This window comes from Haliotis asinina, chromosome 2 (assembly GCF_037392515.1).
Source record: "Haliotis asinina isolate JCU_RB_2024 chromosome 2, JCU_Hal_asi_v2, whole genome shotgun sequence".
In the NCBI taxonomy this organism is placed as follows: domain Eukaryota; kingdom Metazoa; phylum Mollusca; class Gastropoda; order Lepetellida; family Haliotidae; genus Haliotis; species Haliotis asinina.
Genome location: NC_090281.1, coordinates 3851444 through 3874168, shown reverse-complemented (window position 1 = coordinate 3874168; position 22725 = coordinate 3851444). Strand labels below are relative to the sequence as shown.

The following is a 22725-nucleotide window of genomic DNA, read 5'->3' as shown; positions in this document are numbered from 1 at the left end:
CTTATAGTTTTAATGTAAAGTTACCACACACCGTCCTGAAACATTTTCTGCCAGATTATAGCTTCGGGGAAGTGGTCAAGACAAGATCAAGCTCCACACATCAATCTCTTAGAGATGAAAGCAGTGATCAACACAATACAACACTGGTCCAGCCTTCTCAAGAACGATAAGCTCAAAGTTCACGCAGACGGGTCAGTTAGGTCACCAAGTTTGTTACTGCTCACATTTCATCTGTACAGCATTGTTGACAAGGTGTACATTTTCTTGAAACCATGCCACATTCCAGGAGCAAAGAATGTCATAGCAGACATACTATCATGACCACTAAAGCAGTCTCCAACACAACAGATTTTACTTTCAGAGGTGTTTCAGCTCATAATGCACACATAAGGATCCCCGACAACAAACTTGTTTGCAACCAAGTTCAACAAACGGTTATAGACATTTGTGTCTCCAATACCTGATCCACAAATCTGGGCTACAGCCGCTCTCAGCATATCATGGGACGGACTCAATGTGTACGCGTTTCCGCCTCTAGTACTACTGCCTCAAGTATTACAGAAAATACTATGCGACTGTGGTTGCGCTGAGCCAGGGAGGGTGTTAACTCATTAAGCCCGAGAGCCACTTCACTACTCAACACCTGGAACCCCGTGCTCACTGCCTGGCCGGCTATGGCGAGACTAATTAGCGCTTTTCAGGCCTGATATCCCTGGCAGGTTTCGGAGATTACAGGAAACTGTCTCGTCATACAAGCAAGTCCCGATTGTTTAATTGTTTAATTGCGTTGTAAAGGTATATGTTGAAAGAAAGCAGGAGTGAATACATGACATATATGTAACGTTTTACGTGATTTTATTGCACTTTCTCTAGTAGACTTTTGGTGGCGTGTGTATTTACTTAACACGTTTGTATTCTTTGTATGTAATACATACTAAACAAATTGTCCCTCTCATATCATTGTGTGAGGTTAAATTGTTCAAAACATCTATGTCCATGGCAGTAAAGAAGAATCTACGTACATGCCTAATAATCTTCTATGAAAGAAGCGTTTTCGCTGATACGTCGCTAGTATATATTGAATATTTTAAGGTAAGTACTAATAAGCTAATGTGTGACTTACATGGAACAGATTCACAGTTTGTCACTTTGGTTCATCTAGATTTAATGCAGAAAATATATGTTATCACATGAACATACATGTATGCATATTGTATAATGGTATTCCTTGCACATACATAAGACAAAGGGTCATGGGTGGGGCGTCATCAAAATTCCCGAATAGGAAGTTTTGTATATCAACTGTTCAATATAGTGGCTGATTTCTTATCTATGAGCAATCGTATCATGAGATACCTGTCACAGAGTAAATGACAGGTGATGGGGCGTGGGCTAAATTTCTGAAGAACATGTTCGGTCACTAGACAGCTTGGATACAGATTTACTATTGGATTGATCGTTGACCAATCGATATGCTGGATTTCGGTTTTATCAACACTGGCTATCATGAAAAAGTTTGTGTATCGTGAACATACATAATCGTAAGGATGCCTGAAATGTACATGTAGGACTAACAAGCACTTTGACGAGTTCATTTTTCTTTAAAGTGCTACAATCTGATTATTTTTACCTTGGATAACCCAATCCAACCATTGAGTAAAGATAGTATTTATTTGCATATACATTTTGTGCACACTACTTGTACATCAAACATAATGGCTTGCTGAACATTTCAATATCATCTGCACATTGCTACGAATAAATATCACAATTCAAGTACATGTATTATAGAATTAAAATAAGTTACACGATACTTTTTTATTGTGATGTATACACTTGCAGTTGAATATTCCCAAATATTTATGAAGATGGGCATACTTATATTTGTTTTGAAAGCAAACGAATTTCAGAAGATTGACAATGGACTGCACAAAATGAATGAATGAATGATTTAATTTAGAAGGTTTCGTAACCCTGTCACCATAAATTCAATCAATGTGCAAACAGAGTATCTTCGTATTCACTCCCAATGACGAATAACAAACACTTACCTCCTGTAACAACATCTCATAATCCCTTTTCTCGCAGACATGTGTTCATTTGCCTGTATAAGCCCCCGACATTGCAAGCAATTGTTATCAAAACACATTAATAGTTCTTCTGATTAACACAGAAAGTAACCTCTTTCATAAGAAAAGCTAATCTTTGATCATTACAGCTAAATTGAATGAAATAATAGGTACAATACGAATTTGAAATTTAAAACCCCCAATACGCGGCTATCGCTGAATGGGAGGTGCTTTTTATCACCCCCAATACGCAGCTCTCACTGAATAAGAGGTGCTTTTTATAACCCCCAATACACGTCTCTCGCTGTGAGATGCTAATTAATTTGCCCCACATATGCGTCTCTTGGCCTTAATGAGTTAAAACTACCAGATTTTCTGAATCTGCTAATTCGTCCACTAAGCAAGCTCTCGGAAATCTGTCAGCATTCCAGCTACACTACTGACGACATTAAAGCTTGTTTGAAGAAACGAGAATATTCTGTCTGAGCAGGCTGACTACTTGTGTCATTTACGACACAAGACATTTAAGAGGCTCTACAATACCAACTTACTTATGGGCACTTAGTACAGTCGTCACTATGGAAACTGGCATGAAGTTGCCTAAAGTACCAGAACTACTAGCGTAACTATGTTCATTCAAGTTTGAAGATCAACAAAAGACTTTCAAGGCTCCTGCATGAGATCTCAACATAGTACTACAACAAGCAACGCTTATGGTTGGCTCGCGTGGTTGAGTGTTGATATTGCTTCCTCTTCAGTGAAGGGAATTTCAAGGGATTCAAGTGTTCCACTATGTTTGCATGGATGGAGACAAGCATAAGCATGAGTCAGGATAAGTATCAATTTTAATCAGAAAATTGCATTCTTCAAACTTTTCAAACTTGTAGCTGGTGTAAGGGTATATCATGTCCATCCTGCTTATTATGTGCCTCACACTAGTGAGTATCAACATTCCAGCAAACATCACGGTGGGTTGAACCCATGTGTTTGGCAATAAGCAAAGGCTTTAGTCACTTGGCTATCCCACTAACCCCCCTCAGACTAGTGGTCTCTGCCATGTCAACTGCTGCACCTAGTTAGAGGTACACTGAAAGGAACTGATAGCAGGACTTTTTAAGTTTCATATATAATCATCCTTGCACTCCATGGTTCCTTGTTGTTTAAAAGAGAATAGTTTCATCTGTATCATTCTTACCTGTTTCCTACATTGGGATGATCCGCTGATGTTGGTGTACTTGTGCTGGGATCCTGGGAATTAAGAAGAGCCCATGCACTAAGGGGTGTCAGGCTGCCTCTTCCTGGTGTAGTAGCTGTGCAGCAAAGTGAACAGAGTGAATGTAACCTGTAACTAATCAGGTCTCAGGACACCAATGTTAGATAGCATGAGCAACAATATGTATCTGTAGGAAACAATTTGAAAGGGTGCCGTTCCATTAACAGTCCTTATCTAAGATCAATCTTTAGAGGTTATGCCAATCGTCTTAGCTAAAAGTTACGCCCGTTCAACTAACCAGTCTTAGGCTGAGCAAGGCTTGTCCCAATCTTATGATCTGATCCAAGCTAAGATCGAAACTCTTTTGTGTGAAAACTGTGAGGCATGACTTATCGCCTTTAGCTTAGTCTGGCATATGATGGAAGTAATTTTGGAAAAAAAAGTGTAAATGTGAAGAAACCCTTTCCCTGTCTAAAAAACGTCAAGATTCATAATAACACCCTACGCACGTGTAGGAAGCTCCCATGTAGTGCACGTGCTTCCCATGTATTGTGTTTGCGTGTGTTGATAACGTGGAATGATGCTGCATACACAAGATGAATGTCTTTGTAACGTTCCTCAGTGGGTTCTTTTTCTACCAGACTTCAAAGTTCACCTTCCCCTACATTTTTTGAAGAGTACATGTTGCTCAACAAATCATCCTGTACATTGCCACAAGAACATCATCTACATAATGTATTTAGAATCTGTTATCGGTATATTTCTAGTATAATCCTCGCTCTTCTTCACACAGAATGATTAAAGATGCCAGGTTTGGTTTGTCTATGACTGATTCTTAAAGGTCACATGCAACGTAAACTTTGCAGATTCTGGTACCTTTCAGTATGCACTTACCGAAACAAATCATAAAAAGTGCCAATTCAACCTATAAAGTTGAAAAAAAAAAACGCGATGAAAAAAGCCCGCGAAATCGGAGTTCAAACGTTTCACTAAATTCCCCCCAGCGCTGGGGGGAAAACTGGTTTCAACTGCTGTGCTGCGCTGCGTCCATAGCGCATGCGCAGTGAATAGTTTCGCGGAGCATGAAACAGTATGCATGCCCAGCGTCTGAGGTCGTGAGCAGTAGTCTAATCTTGGTTGTGTACACAAACAAGTAATTAATCTACTCGTTACGTAAAACAACTTGTTGATTGTGGTAAGCAGTCTCTGTCACAGAGAAAGCTCAATGTCTGGTTTATTGACACCTGTATGTCTGTCTGCCTGTCTGCTAAACACAACATGCAATACACAGCTTCAATCATTGACCACGTGCAATTTGAACTTAACACCTATCAGACTATACGACATAAAGAAAATAAGTTGATTCATGACGCGTGCACCCGAGTCCCGTGTCTGCCACATTATGTAATTAGGCACGTGTGATACACATGACGTTTTTATATCTGTGGGTTGCAAACAAACTACATTCACTTTTTTCGGATGACTGGATCTGACGGAAACTGGTGCAAACTCTTGTCAGTTTCAAGTCCTGCTTTGTACTTGGACGAATGACAGATTCCAGCCACGCAGTAGTTTACCATCTCTACTGACATGATTTTTTATTGGATCGAGCGCAAATTCAGAGAACATGTATTTTCCAAACCCAACATCTCTATATACATTCTTCATGGATAACGACTTCTTTTCGTGTATATGATTTTGTTTGACAACAGTATATGAATTCATACTGAAACGACGCATCAAGTACACAAAAAGAAGTTGTTATCCATAAAGAATCTTACTTTCTTGTGACTGGCTATACTTCTAAAATGCCCATCAAACAGATCATCTTTCTGTACACGCAATGAACCCTCAGCATATCAGCAAATGAATCAGCCAATCGGAAGCCGTCGTTACACTTGGATGCATAGCCACCCGCTATGACTGGGTTCGGTCTCCCGAGGGCTTCGTTTCGGGGGAAGTAAGCCCAAGTACAAAATATTGCACCTTTGAACTGCGATTGTACGCTTATAATTTTGTTTATTTGTTTTTAAAAAGCAGCAATGTATATTATATGTCATGAATAAGTGATAAATGTGTTTTAATTATGTTTGATTTTTTGGTTGCATGTGACCTTTAACCTAACTTAAGTTGGTTGTGAGCAACTTATACTTTGGATCTTAACTTTAAGATTGACTTGGGTAAGACTGGTCAGTGGAATGGCATGCTGATTGTAATGTCATGCTAAGATTCAGTGTTTGCGTGAGGCATAATAATTTAGGAGTCATGATAACTCTATGGTGCCATGAAAGGGAGTCATGGATGTTATTGGGAGTCAACTACAGTATGGAACTTTAATCAAGACATCAACTGTGATTGTTTAATGAGAACAAAAGAAACAAGGCTGGGCATTGCAGGTATTTGATCACCACTGACCAGTTAACTGGCAAACATTAAACTATGTAGTTTCAAGCAGCAGCAAATTACCAGTGTGGATTATCTGAACCATTGGTCCAGTAGCATTGCATCAAAAATGACACTAGCTTATAAATTCACTGTGTACTTGAGATCATTTGTACATCAAATACATAAGTTTTCTGGGTCGGGCAAACACTGAGAGCTGTAACATTTTTATTAAAATTAATATTTTATTTCAGATGGAACACTTGAAATCCCTTGAAGTTCCCTTCTAAATGACGTGCATCTACAATACATTCACCCATAGGGAGCCTCCCTTTCCTGCCAATACAGTCACATGACCAGCGATGCTTGCCACTCTCTCCGAACTCGACATGATGCCTGAGAAGGGCCCTTGGGAGGGCTTGACATCATGAGTCAGGATAAGTATAAAATATCAATTTTAATTAAAACTTTCCCCTTTAACATATTTTCCCTTATCCTGACTCATGCTTATTTTGCTTACAGAATCCAAGGGAAACAGCGGCAGGTCAGGCCATGAAGGATTCTGTTGACTGCCATGTAAGTATGTCCAGTACTTTCACACTTTTGGGGACTATAACGGCGATGGATCGGTATTATTCTTCCAATATTTCTCTGTGAGATGGGGTGATCACATCCAGTTGATTTTGACTTCTTTTGATGCATTTGCTGACTGGATCAGTATATAGATCAGCTAGCGTCCAAGTGTCTAATGCAACTGTATGTCAAGATTTCCTAATCAAGACCCTTCTTCATGTGCAAGTATCTTCATTACGAGTACAGGGTCACCATCACTCGTGGTAGCCTGTTCAAGGCGTGCGAATGGCCTCTCAACCATTATACTCCACAGATTGTCTTCATCTTGACAAGACACTTGATAAAAAGGAAAAACTCAGTGCCTTTGTGAAACCATGCCCAAACTGATGAATGCCAGTGAGGTCCTCTGCGGTGATGTCCTGTAGTTAGTGACTGACATAATGATAAATCATGTGTATCATGTGGTTCAAGGACACTCAATAATGCCGGGATGTGGAAACCTTTCTTTGTAATGTATGTTTCAAACAGCATCCATTCATCATCATATAATGTGCGGGTAGATCTACATAGAGCTAGGGTAACTGTTTTCGCTGCTTTAGTACAATATCCTCGATGTTTCAAGCAGGCTTTGATACGATACATACGTAAAGTTGGAACAAAGCTGGATTGCTGTGTGCTTGTTTGGTGTGAGGATGGATGAGCAGGTTCTTCCACTCTGGTAATTGAAGTGTTAGTTGTCCATGTTCTTTGATGAGTACTGGAAACCAATCTCTCACTGGCCAGTAAGGCGCGACCAAAATCAGTTGTACTACCATCATCTGCTTTATCTTCCCGATGATTTTCGGGTGTAGTGCTAGAGGGGGAATGCATAAGTGTTTTGTCCCTCCCGCAAGATGCTGAGAGCATCTGTTCATACAAGTGCATGAATGAATGGGGAATGATGTCCAAACAAGTGTCATCGTGGTCCTCCTGTCTATATGTATCCCTGGAGTGACTACCATTCTGTGAGTGCCTCCGCTCTTTCCTATGTGAGTCTGCATCTGATGAAGACGATGAATGATGACAATGTCTCCTACACTTGGGGGATGCAGACAGTGAACACTTGTGGCTGTAGTGGGATCTATGAGTGTGAGCAGTCAGTGAGTCGATGGAAGAAACATCATCCATACTGCGAAGAGAGGATACAGCCGATGACGATGATTTCTGTGAATAAGCGTGAGCGTACGATGCCTCTTCTTCATACCGACTTTGACATTTTAAGTGTAGACGTTGTCTATGTGTATTTAGAATCTGTTATCGGTATATTTCTAGTATAATCCTCGCTCTTCTTCACACAGAATGATTAAAGATGCCAGGTTTGGTTTGTCTATGACTGATTCTTAAAGGTCACATGCAACGTAAAACACAACTTTGCAGATTCTGGTACCTTTCAGTATGCACTTACCGAAACAAATCATAAAAAGTGCCAATTCAACCTATAAAGTTGAAAAAAAAAACACGATGAAAAAAAGCCCGCGAAATCGGAGTTCAAACATTTCACTAAATTCCCCCCAGCGCTGGGGGGAAAACTGGTTTCAACTGCTGTGCTGCGCTGCGTCCATAACGCATGCGCAGTGAATAGTTTCGCGGAGCATGAAACAGTATGCATGCCCAGCGTCTGAGGTCGTGAGCAGTAGTCTAATCTTGGTTGTGTACACAAACAAGTAATTAATCTACTCGTTACGTAAAACAACTTGTTGATTGTGGTAAGCAGTCTCTGTCACAGAGACAGCTCAATGTCTGGTTTATTGACACCTGTATGTCTGTCTGCCTGTCTGCTAAACACAACATGCAATACACAGCTTCAATCATTGACCACGTGCAATTTGAACTTAACACCTATCAGACTATACGACATAAAGAAAATAAGTTGATTTATGACGCATGCACCCGAGTCCCGTGTCTGCCACATTATGTAATTAGGCACGTGTGATACACATGACGTTTTTATATCTGTGGGTTGCAAACAAACTACATTCACTTTTTTCGGATGACTGGATCTGACGGAAACTGGTGCAAACTCTTGTCAGTTTCAAGTCCTGCTTTGTACTTGGACGAATGACAGATTCCAGCCACGCAGTAGTTTACCATCTCTACTGACATGATTTTTTATTGGATCGAGCGCAAATTCAGAGAACATGTATTTTCCAAACCCAACATCTCTATATACATTCTTCATGGATAACGACTTCTTTTCGTGTATATGATTTTGTTTGACAACAGTATATGAATTCATACTGAAACGATGCATCAAGTACACAAAAAGAAGTTGTTATCCATAAAGAATCTTACTTTCTTGTGCCTGGCTATACTTCTAAAATGCCCATCAAACAGATCATCTTTCTGTACACGCAATGAACCCTCAGCATATCAGCAAATGAATCAGCCAATCGGAAGCCGTCGTTACACTTGGATGCATAGCCACCCGCTATGACTGGGTTCGGTCTCCCGAGGGCTTCGTTTCGGGGGAAGTAAGCCCAAGTACAAAATATTGCACCTTTGAACTGCGATTGTACGCTTATAATTTTGTTTATTTGTTTTTTAAAAGCAGCAATGTATATTATATGTCATGAATAAGTGATAAATGTGTTTTAATTATGTTTGATTTTTTGGTTGCATGTGACCTTTAACCTAACTTAAGTTGGTTGTGAGCAACTTATACTTTGGATCTTAACTTTAAGATTGACTTGGGTAAGACTGGTCAGTAGAATGGCATGCTGATTGTAATGTCATGCTAAGATTCAGTGTTTGCGTGAGGCATAATAATTTAGGAGTCATGATAACTCTATGGTGCCATGAAAGGGAGTCATGGATGTTATTGGGAGTCAACTACAGTATGGAACTTTAATCAAGACATCAACTGTGATTGTTTAATGAGAACAAAAGAAACAAGGTTGGGCATTGCAGGTATTTGATCACCACTGACCAGTTAACTGGCAAACATTAAACTATGTAGTTTCAAGCAGCAGCAAATTACCAGTGTGGATTATCTGAACCATTGGTCCAGTAGCATTGCATCAAAAATGACACTAGCTTATAAATTCACTGTGTACTTGAGATCATTTGTACATCAAATACATAAGTTTTCTGGGTCGGGCAAACACTGAGAGCTGTAACATTTTTATTAAAATTAATATTTTATTTCAGATGGAACACTTGAAATCCCTTGAAGTTCCCTTCTAAATGACGTGCATCTACAATACATTCACCCATAGGGAGCCTCCCTTTCCTGCCAATACAGTCACATGACCAGCGATGCTTGCCACTCTCTCCGAACTCGACATGATGCCTGAGAAGGGCCCTTGGGAGGGCTTGACATCATGAGTCAGGATAAGTATAAAATATCAATTTTAATTAAAACTTTCCCCTTTAACATATTTTCCCTTATCCTGACTCATGCTTATTTTGCTTACAGAATCCAAGGGAAACAGCGGCAGGTCAGGCCATGAAGGATTCTGTTGACTGCCATGTAAGTATGTCCAGTACTTTCACACTTTTGGGGACTATAACGGCGATGGATCGGTATTATTCTTCCAATATTTCTCTGTGAGATGGGGTGATCACATCCAGTTGATTTTGACTTCTTTTGATGCATTTGCTGACTGGATCAGTATATAGATCAGCTAGCGTCCAAGTGTCTAATGCAACTGTATGTCAAGATTTCCTAATCAAGACCCTTCTTCATGTGCAAGTATCTTCATTATGAGTACAGGGTCACCATCACTCGTGGTAGCCTGTTCAAGGCGTGCGAATGGCCTCTCAACCATTATACTCCACAGATTGTCTTCATCTTGACAAGACACTTGATAAAAAGGAAAAACTCAGTGCCTTTGTGAAACCATGCCCAAACTGATGAATGCCAGTGAGGTCCTCTGCGGTGATGTCCTGTAGTTAGTGACTGACATAATGATAAATCATGTGTATCATGTGGTTCAAGGACACTCAATAATGCCGGGATGTGGAAACCTTTCTTTGTAATGTATGTTTCAAACAGCATCCATTCATCATCATATAATGTGCGGGTAGATCTACATAGAGCTAGGGTAACTGTCTTCGCTGCTTTAGTACAATATCCTCGATGTTTCAAGCAGGCTTTGATACGATACATACGTAAAGTTGGAACAAAGTTGGATTGCTGTGTGCTTGTTTGGTGTGAGGATGGACGAGCAGGTTCTTCCACTCTGGTAATTGAAGTGTTAGTTGTCCATGTTCTTTGATGAGTACTGGAAACCAATCTCTCACTGGCCAGTAAGGCGCGACCAAAATCAGTTGTACTACCATCATCTGCTTTATCTTCCCGATGATTTTCGGGTGTAGTGCTAGAGGGGGAATGCATAAGTGTTTTGTCCCTCCCGCAAGATGCTGAGAGCATCTGTTCATACAAGTGCATGAATGAATGGGGAATGATGTCCAAACAAGTGTCATCGTGGTCCTCCTGTCTATATGTATCCCTGGAGTGACTACCATTTTGTGAGTGCCTCCGCTCTTTCCTATGTGAGTCTGCATCTGATGAAGACGATGAATGATGACAATGTCTCCTACACTTGGGGGATGCAGACAGTGAACACTTGTGGCTGTAGTGGGATCTATGAGTGTGAGCAGTCAGTGAGTCGATGGAAGAAACATCATCCATACTGCGAAGAGTGGATACAGCCGATGACGATGATTTCTGTGAATAAGCGTGAGCGTACGATGCCTCTTCTTCATACCGACTTTGACATTTTAAGTGTAGACGTTGTCTATGTGTGTGTAGATAGTAGACTCTCTGACAGATGCAGCATTGTAGATGATGTAGATACTGAAGGTCTAGTAGATGCTGCTTGTTGATCCTGCGTGATGATCTGTACCTCAGGAAGTAGTAGTGGAGGTTTGTCGTAGACGTGACGTTCGCCGAGAAGGACTATCTCACTTCGAAGCAGACATGGAGTGTTGTTTCAGTGCAGGTCCAGTAGTTGAAGACTTAAGTCTCTGACGATGATGACATCAACATCTTGAGATGATCCCGATTCTGATGACGTTCTGTTTTGAGATTTCGACAACGATTTACTGGTATTCACTGGTATTCAGTGGTATCTCTACCATGCCCCCGGGGTATGTCTGGCTGATCACTAAAATGATGAATCTCAGCTGTTAACAACATGTGCTGACAAGACGCAGAATCAACTGATTTAGACATCATTAGTGGGAGCCTACCTTGTTTTTCCTTTGCACGCCTCTGAACAGAATATAAAAAATAAAGCTAATTCTGAATCAGATAAACAGGTTTGCATGAAGGACAAATTACATATGAATGAAAGGCTGACAGCCGTAATTTACACTGAGAGCATGAATACATCAACTAAGACCAAGTCTAAGCTGACGAAGAAATGTGCCTAAAACACAAGAAAAGTTATAAATTTTACATAGATATGATAATAATTACAATCAAAAAACTGAAATTATATGACATTATGATATAATTCAGATTGCAGGACAAAAATGCAAAAACTTATCGCTGTATTGGGACCCAAGTGTGCCTCCAGCCATCCTCGTCAGGCGATAAAGGAGAGAGTGGCAAGCATGACTGATCACATGACTGTATTGGTGGGAAAGGGAGGCTCCCGATGGGGGAGTGTATTGTACGTCCTCTTCAGTTAGAAGGGAACTTCAAGGGAATTCAAATGTTCCACTATCTTTGCACAGAGGGAGGAGATAAGCATAATTAGCATGAGTTAGGATAAGAAAAAATTGGCATTTTAGGGGTTTTCGACTGGCATAGGGTTAAGATGTGTTTGTGGAATGGTACAGAGATCACACAGTACAAGAATCATCAAAGTTGGGACATGATAGCAATCTGGCATAAGACACATCGCAACTGACCCCACATATTTACCTTGGTCTACACAATGGAGGATGTTTTGGTAGGGAGGGCCATAAAAATGTAGATCTAAAGATGAACACTATCAGAAGGCAACAGATTATGAAGGTTGTACGACACTATGCAAATGTTCTATATCATTGTTTATGCAAAGGGGTTTCTTTGTCTTAATCTACAACTTGGCGATAAAGTGAATCACACTGACTGCTGATTGTATTTCTTATGAATTTTTATATGTCACAAGAGTACATCAGCTCAATTAGTTTCCATCAGAATAACTTTATTATGAAAGTGTAACCCTAAAGGTAACACAAATTACATTTCAACACTTTCTGAAAAAGCAGTTACTTTGATATCGAAAGGCATAAGATGTTCACCTTGATACCCTTCAGTCTTGCAAGGCATTAAGATGTTCACCTTGACCTGCTTACCTTGCACCAGCTCTGTTGGCTGTAGCAAGAAGCTTGGCGAGTCAAAACCAGCAAGGTGAAGGTCATCCTGTCTCGGGGTGGCAGCGTTGGGCATGTGCTGCAGCTTCTGCTGTGCCTGATGTGTGAGATCCTCAAACCAGCTCAAGTTCCCTCCACCTACACCTCCACCAATTTAATTATCGACAAGTGAATACCACAGTTATTTTAAGATAGATTTACTAAATGATTTAGACATATTAGGTATCTCAGATATTCAACTGATCTGATACTGACAACAGTTGCAGGGATATACAATGGATACAATAGTATATAGTATAGTATATAGTTTTCTGGTAACAACAAGAAAATATGGCACAGAGTAAAAGGTTTGCTGTGTTGCAACTGTGAGAGTTGTCAGTTAGTACAGATGTATGGAGGGATTGGGAAAGGCAGGAGCCATGGGCCATTTTGCACACTACAATACAAAATGGCCCATTAAAACTTTGAAGTTTACCATTAATACAAGGGCAACGACCCATTCCAAATTAAGAAAATGGCCCATTGTCAAAGTTGTCTACCCCAATTCCTGCAGAGATGACAAATGTTAATATTGCAAAACTTTGAGTGTCTGATGAACATAGTAAATTTATAATTTCTTTCTGGAAATGTGGCTGTTGTTTCCTGCAGACTAAGTCTAGACAACTTCTATCTACTGTCCTAGACAACTCCTTCTATCTACTGTCCTAGACAACTCCTTCTATTTAATGTCCTAGATAACTACTATCTACTGTCATGGGTCTTTTCAGAGAAAAAACCCTTCTTCTAGTGACACTGTGCCTACAAAGGTGCTACAGTTCCAAATGCTTGAACTTTTTTATTTCATCTGCCAAGTAACGTGCTAAATAACATGCTAATATTGATGGAATGAGAACAGTAGTTTTTGTAATTTGCTCACCCTTCTCGAGCTGGGAAATGTCCACTTTTCTTCTCCTTCTTCTGACCACAGTTGTGACATCCACTGATGGACATGCACATGCTACTGCTGCGTCCATTGTCAGAGAGTGTAGGTCATCCCCATACCAACAGTTTCTGAATCAGTGGGAAAATGATATGCAAGGCACAGAGTCAATGTAATTTGGCACTGAACCTTAGCTCACATGCCTGGAAGAAACTTGGAAAAGAATAAAGGAACTGTTCATGTGTTCTCTTATTTGTTTCTACGAGTGTATATATCATGCATTAGTGATAAAACGCAAACAGTGGTGAAGTGTATGATCATGGATAATTCAGCACATTATCCCCTTAACAACTTAAGATCTCCTGTGATCTTGTAAAACGGAATGGACATATAAAGCAAAAATTAAGACAATAATTTCCCTTACAAATTTGTGTTCTTGCTAATCAGAACTCTAGTGTAGGCATTTAGCTACACTAACCTGCTTTTCCCAAGTCGGAATGAACATACTTTGTATCCGTGTCGATATAGTTCACCACACAAAGAGAGACGTATAATATCAAAGCTCTGAGGAGAACAAGCAGAACTTAGCACATAAAGAAACTGTGCATACAAAAATTTAAAATCGAAATTTATCAAACCTGTGTAGACACATAAGGATTTAAACTCAGGGATTAGTGACATGCATGCATGTGCCATGATCCGTGACGTCAGTGGTTTTGTCCTTAGACATGCAATACGTTGCTGCACATGCAAGCCGGGAAGGAAAAACAGAGCAAATGAATGCCACACAATACTGTCAGTCTGGAAAGATCAACCACTGCCCTTGTGATTGTTAAAAAAATTCAATGGCTATTGAAACACATAGAATGACAAGGCTAACATCTGACCGTCATGAGGCCATTGGGATAGTCTGTGGGGAAGTATCTCAACGACAAGTGGCTGCACATTTCCACTGCCACTGGAACTCCATTTCTGGACTGGTGAGACACTACCAGAACACAAATGAGGTCATCAATCGGTCACGTGTTGGACGTCATCGAGAAGCTTGCCGAATGTGGTGCTGAAATCATGTCCACAGACCCTTGTTTTGGTGGAGAAATGTTGTTTTTACAGATGAGTGCACGTGATGGATGTCAACGTGCCTACAGACGCATGGGAGAATGTTATGTACAGGCCTGTGTCTTGGAGAGGAATAATGGGGTGGAATAATAGCATGTCAAAGAACTCCTTTGGTGATTATTCTGGGCAACAGGGCTAAAGGGATCAGATTCCTCGACCTGTGGCAGTTCCTTTCCTGCAACATCATGGCCCTGGGTTTACATTCCAACAGTACAATGCCCGCCCTCACACGGCAAGGGTTGCTATGGATTTCTTGCAACACAACAATGTTGACTTACTGCCTTGGCATGCAAATTCACTGGATCTCACCCCGACAGAGCATATTTGGGACTGATGGATCAACATCTACGTTGTCTTCCTCATCCGCCAGATGACGTCCTTGACCTTGCAACAGAACTTGAGAGAATCTGGCGTGACATCCCACAAGCCTTCCTTGCATGTTTAACAGGCTCTATGCATCATCGATGCACTGCTGATCTCAATGCCTATGGTGGACATACCCGTTATTGAGCTTGTGACACTGTCGTTTGACCTGTCCCACTTGTAGACTCATGGCTTCATTGTTGAGTTGAAATTCTCCCGACTTGTTGTGGTCTCATGATCCCTCCACTATAGATTACATGTACATTGACAATGTTGCATTATGTGGCTAGTATATAATCAGTGTAGGCCCATCCGACCAGCGAGACAGGCTAGATTTCTGACGATGGTCTAAATTTACAACTAGCCAGCCTGATGGTCTATAAAAAATTTTGACAACATGTTCCATACATCTGAGTTATGATCTTTGGATTGTCTTGTCTGGTTAGATCTATTTTGGACTGGTAACATTTTGAAGTTACCAGACCTGATCACGGGCTGGGCTTGGGCATATTCTATACACTGTATACACATTTTGTAAATAATAATATTGTGGTGATTCTTATCTGAAAGCCATGAGCACTTACTATGAAATATATGGAATAATATTTAGAATTGCAAGAAATAATGATATAGGAGCGAAACATGTGGCATCTCATAAAAGCCTGTTTTAACCAGGAATGTCTTTCTTTCCAAAGATGCAATACCATTTGGGGACAAGATCAAAACTCAAAAGTTCATATTATGGGAAACTTATTAGTCTTATTAGTTTGAAAATCCTCGGTAATAGGTATATTTCTAGAAATATCTAAAAGTATATATGACTGCACAAATATCAATAGGCAGTCAAACTACTACTATCATCTGACAGGTTTCAGACGACAAATCAGACAAATGAATAACCTAGGTAATAACCTAGCTACCACAACTTAACATTGTGGTACACACCTTTGTAAAAACAGAATGGTTACCAGCATATTTCAGATTCTTTTCTTCACAATTGCTAACAAGGATTACTAGGTTCCTAAACCTGTGTAACCTTGGTGACTGTTATTAGGAACCGTGCGGGACGTGGCATAGCAGGAAGTGAGGTGACATACGTCTCAATAAACGATAATGGGTTGTGGTGGAACCGTCAGCATGGTCACACATCTGCATGAACTTGTCATAACATGTACAATAATATTATGACACCATTCGAATGCCATACACAAAATGGCAATTCAGACTTTTGCCTCGAACATATGACATTTCATCCTGGCTCGCGTTCCACAAAGCTCTCGTAAGCCTAAGATCTCGTAACTTTTCTCGTAGCATTCGTACCTCCTATACTGTAACATAAAGGAATGCTACGAAAAATGATACGAGAGCTAAGACTTATTAGAGTTTTGTGAAAGGGCCCCGTCTGGCTGCCGTCGTTATACATTGCTACTGCTAGAGTCGATGGCTACTCTTTGATAATCATATGATGCAGATAATTCACGTCATAATCACTGGTACAGGAAACCTATTTACAAACTTACAAGTATCCGCCAGTGCCATGCGGGTACTGAGCACACAAATCAGTTTCTAATGCTGTTATCCGCTTTCTTTAACTATACTTCTTTCGGGAGGAAGACATCTTGAAAATGGCGCTCTGGGTTTGATGTAAATTGCGGATTACAGGAAACGAAATAGCATTTGCATTTGTGTGTGCGAAGTGTAGTCTTAGGTACACAATATCATTTAAAATGTGGTCAAATGCAACATATGTTATGTTACTCAAAGTCAGCAGCCTAACCCGCTCAGACACCTAGGCTGACTTTGAGTGCTGGCGATGAGGTGCCTGACTCGGGGGTTCGTACCCAACAAAAGTACTGGAATCTGTACTTTACTCAGAAAGTGTAATCCCAAACATATGTTTCTGCAACCCCCGTGTGGGTGACTGAGATATTTCGCAAAATGAAACAGGAGACATGTGTTTCGGTAATGAAATTTAGAAAGTAGGTGTTGAATATGTCAACTGAATTAATTGTTGCTCTAGGTAGCATTATACATTTAGGTTATGACACCCGCACTCCAACACTAAAACCTCTCCTACCATGCACCGAGTCTGGTTGTTATTTGGATGAAAAAGGGTGACAAAATAACAGACAGCGAACTATTTCTAAACACGCCAATGTTTAAAAAAATACTGGATAGAAATATATGTGTTTCATGTCTTGTAACAAATAAGACAAAATACTAAAACAACTTCTTTATTGCACTGATCGTGAGCGACGTTTCGATGTAGATTCTTACACCATTATGAAATTAAAAGTACTGCAACCAAATGGTGGGAAATATGTCCACATATTATGTTATGACAAGCAGCAGTATAACATTAACAGCAAGGTGTGGCTGAATAGCAAGTGCTACACAACTGGAAGAGGCCAGTTTATGACTAAGAATAACACTTTGTATCCCTAAAATTCAAAACACTACAAATGGCAGATGTAGAAATAACTCACATCGGTCTATTGGCGTTCAGTTAGATGCGTAAGAGGATATCCAGAAAAACCATGTTTACTCGTAAAATTGGGCAAAACTTAGAAAAATACGAATAGCTGCTGAAAACAATACAACAGGCTATAGAGGGCAGTCAGGTTACACATCCAGATATGATGACGGAAAGTCGAATCACATGACATGAAATGCATGAGTTGCCGACATGCACGAGGGAATATCTCAAAGATATTTTATGCTTTTTCATGTGTGCTGAATATGTCTCATCTACTGATTAACATCTTGAGTGTCTTTCCTTCATAACGTTTATGCTGAGATATGTACAGCAGTATGCTACCCATAGAGGAGTTTACATCAGCCATCGTATTAAATGTCTGAAAATATATTGATGGCATGACCTCCCGATGATCAACATAGGGATTTTACGTGGGCATCAGAGTATTGAGAAAGGAGAAACGAGAGTTTCAATCTTCGAATGATTGCTATACTTTCGATTTCGATAACCCTATTTATTTCTAAGGGTAATTAAAAAGCATCTGTGCAACGATAGTTCTCCCTTCTGTATCACGAACAGCGAAATTCGGAAAACACGTGTAGCGGCCACAAAATTTCCCAGTCCAGTGCTGGGATTCGAACGACGGACCTTCTGATCTGAAGTCGGACGCAATGTCCACATGACCAATGAGGTTAACCCCGTCAGCAAGCTGACAAGGTAAGGATGTCATCTTTGGGATGACCCATGCCCTGCTACACACGCAACCCATATATTAGAATAAATAGATACTTTGACGTGACCTATCCGAGTCCCACCTGTTTCCTGTAGACCAGTCAACAGGCCATGCGTTTTATGAGTTGTACTGGATTAATAATAGAGTGTGTGAATTATCATTTCTGAAGTTATATACACTAAATATGAACACATATATACACATTGCATCATATTGTATTGTTGGGAGTGGCGAAGTCAGTGGTTAGAGTGTGGTGTTTTATTGCACAAAAAGCGATCTGCCAATTAAGAGCAATGAAATTTTATAACAGAATGGCCATACTGCTAATTTAAGTATTTGATGATAGAGACACATGTCGAACGACAACACATGCCATGGTAAATCTAGACATTTTATCACAATAACTCTCTGTGAGTTTTGATGAGTTTTAATGAAGTAGAATAGTAGTTACCTGGTAATGCCTCACGTGACATGAGACGGGTGGCCATAATGATCTGAGCATTGATCAACAGTCCGGGTATAAAGGCAGGTAACCGTGCAGACGTTGACAAACTCGGGTTGATCTCAATACCTTCACAATGGAAAACATGATCGGACACTGGGCACTGGTGCCTGAACTGACCACTGGCCATGATGAGTTCGCTGAAGCTATGGGTAGGTCTCCATGCTTGCATTGTGTATGACAGGTATACGTCCAGGACGAGTCAGCTGATTCCTGCCAGTTCAGTGAAAAATACGTATATTAAACAACACACATCTTTGTATATTCAACCTCAGTAATTTCATGGGATCCTCGCTCTGCAGGATTCTGCTTTCGGACTTGTCATTTGATTTACACGTTTATGTGATTGTTGAACCTCAAATGAAATATCTGTTTGAAAGTCAATCGCCAACAAACCTAAGTCTACGCTATTTCAAACGACGATTTTGTCTGATTAAGACAGAATATTTGCCAAGTTTTTCCCGGTACCGTAAATTGCATACAACAAAGACCTAAACAGTAGCAGTCATGCCTTTGTATTTTTGATATTTTTATGTCTTAAATACAAGGGTAACATTCATCTATGTGATGATATTCAGAACACTGTCCATATTGATAAAATATTGTCACTCAGATTAATAACTCATTCACCCAATGCAATGCTTGTAGTCTCAATACCATTATTTCAAAGGTATATGTGTCTCTCAAACTCATGTAGGGAGATACCCATCTGTTTGCTGATATTAGTGTGATTGGATTAGTGAGCTGAAAGTGAACCAATGTTGGAAGCTTATAAAGCACACTATCAGCACAACGTGTTTTATTGTCTCGCACAGAGGACCTAGGCACCTTTGTCTTTGCACATGCACAATCTTTTCCGTTACTTGGTCTGTTTAGAAGTGATCTTCAGTAAGCCATACTTGTCATATGAGGAGATCTTTCACCTATGTCACCGTATCCCGATTGGGATGATCGATGTTTATGATGTTGACAAATACATACAAAATACAATGCATAAAATTGGTTCGGTTGTCAAGGTCGCTGACATGGTTGACACATATCGTCGCATCCCATATTGGATGATCGGTGCTCGTAGTGTTTATCACTCGATTGTCTGGTCTAGACTCGCTTATTTACATTATTGACAGGCAGTTGCCATACAGCTTGAATACTACAGAAAATGATCAGAATCGATGCTTTTTATGTGTTATATGAAGCATGACTATGTCGTTAATTAAGTGTCTCCCTGTTTCCGTGCTAGGCATGACTGATGAAGAAAGAGATACGACGCGCAACTTTGAATACAGCTTCCATCTGTCACGTGACGGAGACGGGTGGCACATGAAAGTCCGCCTTGGCCAGTTGGGAACGTTGGTTGACACGAAGTTTGAACCAAACGTTCCCTTCACCTATATGTTGCCAGATCAGGTTACCAAAATGACGGTAGGTGTCGTTGGTCGTATCTCACTTCTGGCCGCCACAGGCGTCCTATTTTTTATGTGTATGTTATAAAACAGTTAAAAACCTATGTTGTTACTGTTCGACTTGATACAGGCCCCAGACATCCCTCTAACGTCTGGACGTAATTCGCGGCGTTTGACAGCAGTAGTGTACCTGTTCAGGGAATCGAACTGTGTGGAGAGTGAACGCTTCAACCATCAGGCTGCCACACTACCCCACTCCCTCTAAATCATAGCTTTTGAATAGGGCAAGTTCACTGGCATTTATAAAATTCTTTTGTTTTACAACGGGGATATCTTGTGTTACCCTCGTGTGTTTTTGTACAGTTGACAAACGACTTGTCTTTACACGTGTTTGTGAGCCACGAGAGTGGAAGAATATACCCAAGTCTTCGCGAACATTGAACTGAAAGTACTTTTTGACACTTTCAATTTATCTAGGGACTTGTCTATCTGAGTGGTTATTTTTTTATCCCAGTTGTTGTAATACAGTGCGCCAGATGTTCTCCTCAGCCTCTCCAAAAATGGTATGTCACATGGATGCTGGAGTAACCTAGTGGCTTTAGCATTCGCTCATCATGCCGAAGACCCAGGTTCGATTCTCCAAACGTGCACAGTGTGGGAAATCCATTCCTGGTAGTTCCCCGCCGTGATATTGCTGGAATATTGCTAAAAGCTGCGAAAAAATAGACACTCATTCACTGGTGTGTTTCAACGATATCACACCAATTACAAACAGCTAATTATGAAGGAGAGTTCAGTGGTTACACAAATAGATAGATATTCACAAACAGATACTTTTTCACATAATCAGTATGTGGCCTGCTCCAGGATGTTGTTACGGAACGGAACGGCCATCTCATCGAGAGGATGAAGTCAGAGAAGGGCGGTGTCATCATCCAATGGGATGTCGACTCGTATCGAGACGGTGATGTCCTCGTGATGGTAAGTTAGTTGTATGTTCAAACACTTCATGCAATATAGAGTTGAGTCCTCTAGGCATGAGAGCAACCGCTGAGGTTCGATTTTCAACTCCACACAGATGCTCGTTGTTTTCACCAAAGTTGTAAACGTTCTAGACCAGCGTTACTTCGGGTTTCACTCCTACATTCAGTAGAGACACTGTCACTGGAACATTACTGCGGTGTCGTGAAGACCAAAACTACCAACGCCTAGAATTCTGGAGTCAAACTATGCACTGCCTTCTCAGTAAATCTTTATAGTCAGCATTTGTCATAGGAAGAAACAAGACACAACCTACGATGGCCACACTTACATGGGTTGTTATTTGAATGGAAACGACATACGGACGCTGTTTAACGGTCCCCACCCTGTAGACCACATGTTTATGCTGATTACAGCTGAAAAACATTAATAATGTTCATGTTGTCATCTCCTCACGCCTTCCCCCCATGCATTTACTCGTTGTTCTTATGTTTGTTTTAAGGTTCAAACCAAAGACGGGAAGTCCAAGAAACAAACGCTGAGACGGCAGTGATGACACCCACCTACCCTTAATCACCAATAACCACCTTGTAAGGGAGGCGCAACGACAATGTGATACCAAGGATACATTTTCTGTTGACCATTATTTGCAAACTGGAAGATGATTTCTTCTCAATAATAACCATCATGACAAGCATTGTTACTTCACTGATGTATTGTTGCGATAAGAAACCATTGTTACTTCACTGATGTATTGTTGCGATAAGAAACCATTGTTACTTCACTGATGTATTGTTGCGATAGGAAACCATTGTTACTTCACTGATGTATTGTTGCGATAAGAAACCATTGCACCATTACTTCATCAACTACTACGTACTGTGCCGACAAACAATTGTACATTGTGTTGACAATTACTTCGTCAATACCCTCACTACACATTTTAAATCAACATAGCACCTTGATGACGGTATTCAACACAAGTCAAGAGACAAGATAAGCATTTTCAGTAACCGTTAACTAGATAGTTCCACATGAGCCATGGCAGATTATTCAAATTTTGCCGTCATTTCATATCAACTTAATGCTGAATTAGTATTGGACTGTTGGGTTAGAAATTAATTGTGTTCTGAATTCTACACACTGTAATCTTCAGAAGGTCATAATTTGCGAAGTCACGAACGACCTTTTTGCTTCTCTGAATTGACTACAGAAAGGCAGTGTACATCTACGGGTTTGTTCTGAAAATGCAGATCCGTAACCTAACGAAACTTGCACTGATATGAAACATTTAATAGTTGGGGAGATTTGTTATGGACAATCCATTCTCACTTTATGTTGTGATGGGAAGTCGAAAACAGACATGATGTACCAGCGTTTAACGTTCCTACCTGTCCTACCGTCTGGAACGGTCTGTTTTCATCTCGGACGGTCAAGCTTCAAGAGTAGCCTGTCCGGTGGTCTGGTAAATTTCTTTACCCCTAACAACACTGAAGGACTTTATTGTTCCTGCTGCTGAGAAAACTGACATGACCATGCTGACTCACACTATGACTCACTTTTCTCCGATCCTGATTGTGAGGCAAAACGTGCAACACATTTCTAGTTTCTCTACCAGGCCATGTAGCTTAGCCTTGACGTTACAAT

The 22725-nt window shown here is 40.4% G+C and overlaps 2 protein-coding genes across 2 annotated transcripts in view; one reads left to right on the top strand and one right to left on the bottom strand.

Annotated features, from left to right (window-relative positions):
- Positions 1 to 16624, bottom strand: part of LOC137273149 (breast cancer type 2 susceptibility protein-like) — an 80679-nt gene extending 64055 nt beyond the window's left edge. The window contains exons 1-4 of the mRNA XM_067805622.1: positions 16504 to 16624; positions 13499 to 13632; positions 12565 to 12720; positions 3265 to 3379 (exon numbers count right to left, since the gene is read on the bottom strand). Coding sequence (XP_067661723.1) covers positions 3265 to 3379; positions 12565 to 12720; positions 13499 to 13595 — 368 coding nt within the window. The 5' untranslated portion in view covers positions 13596 to 13632; positions 16504 to 16624. The remainder of the gene's footprint in view (positions 1 to 3264; positions 3380 to 12564; positions 12721 to 13498; positions 13633 to 16503) is intronic.
- A 2146-nt stretch (positions 16625 to 18770) lies between these two features.
- Positions 18771 to 21631, top strand: LOC137272198 (uncharacterized). The gene is made up of 4 exons (XM_067804552.1): positions 18771 to 18846; positions 19935 to 20116; positions 20965 to 21078; positions 21581 to 21631. Exons 1-4 carry the CDS (start codon positions 18771 to 18773, stop codon positions 21629 to 21631), a joined length of 423 nt encoding a protein of 140 aa, XP_067660653.1.
- The last annotated feature ends 1094 nt before the right edge of the window (positions 21632 to 22725 follow it).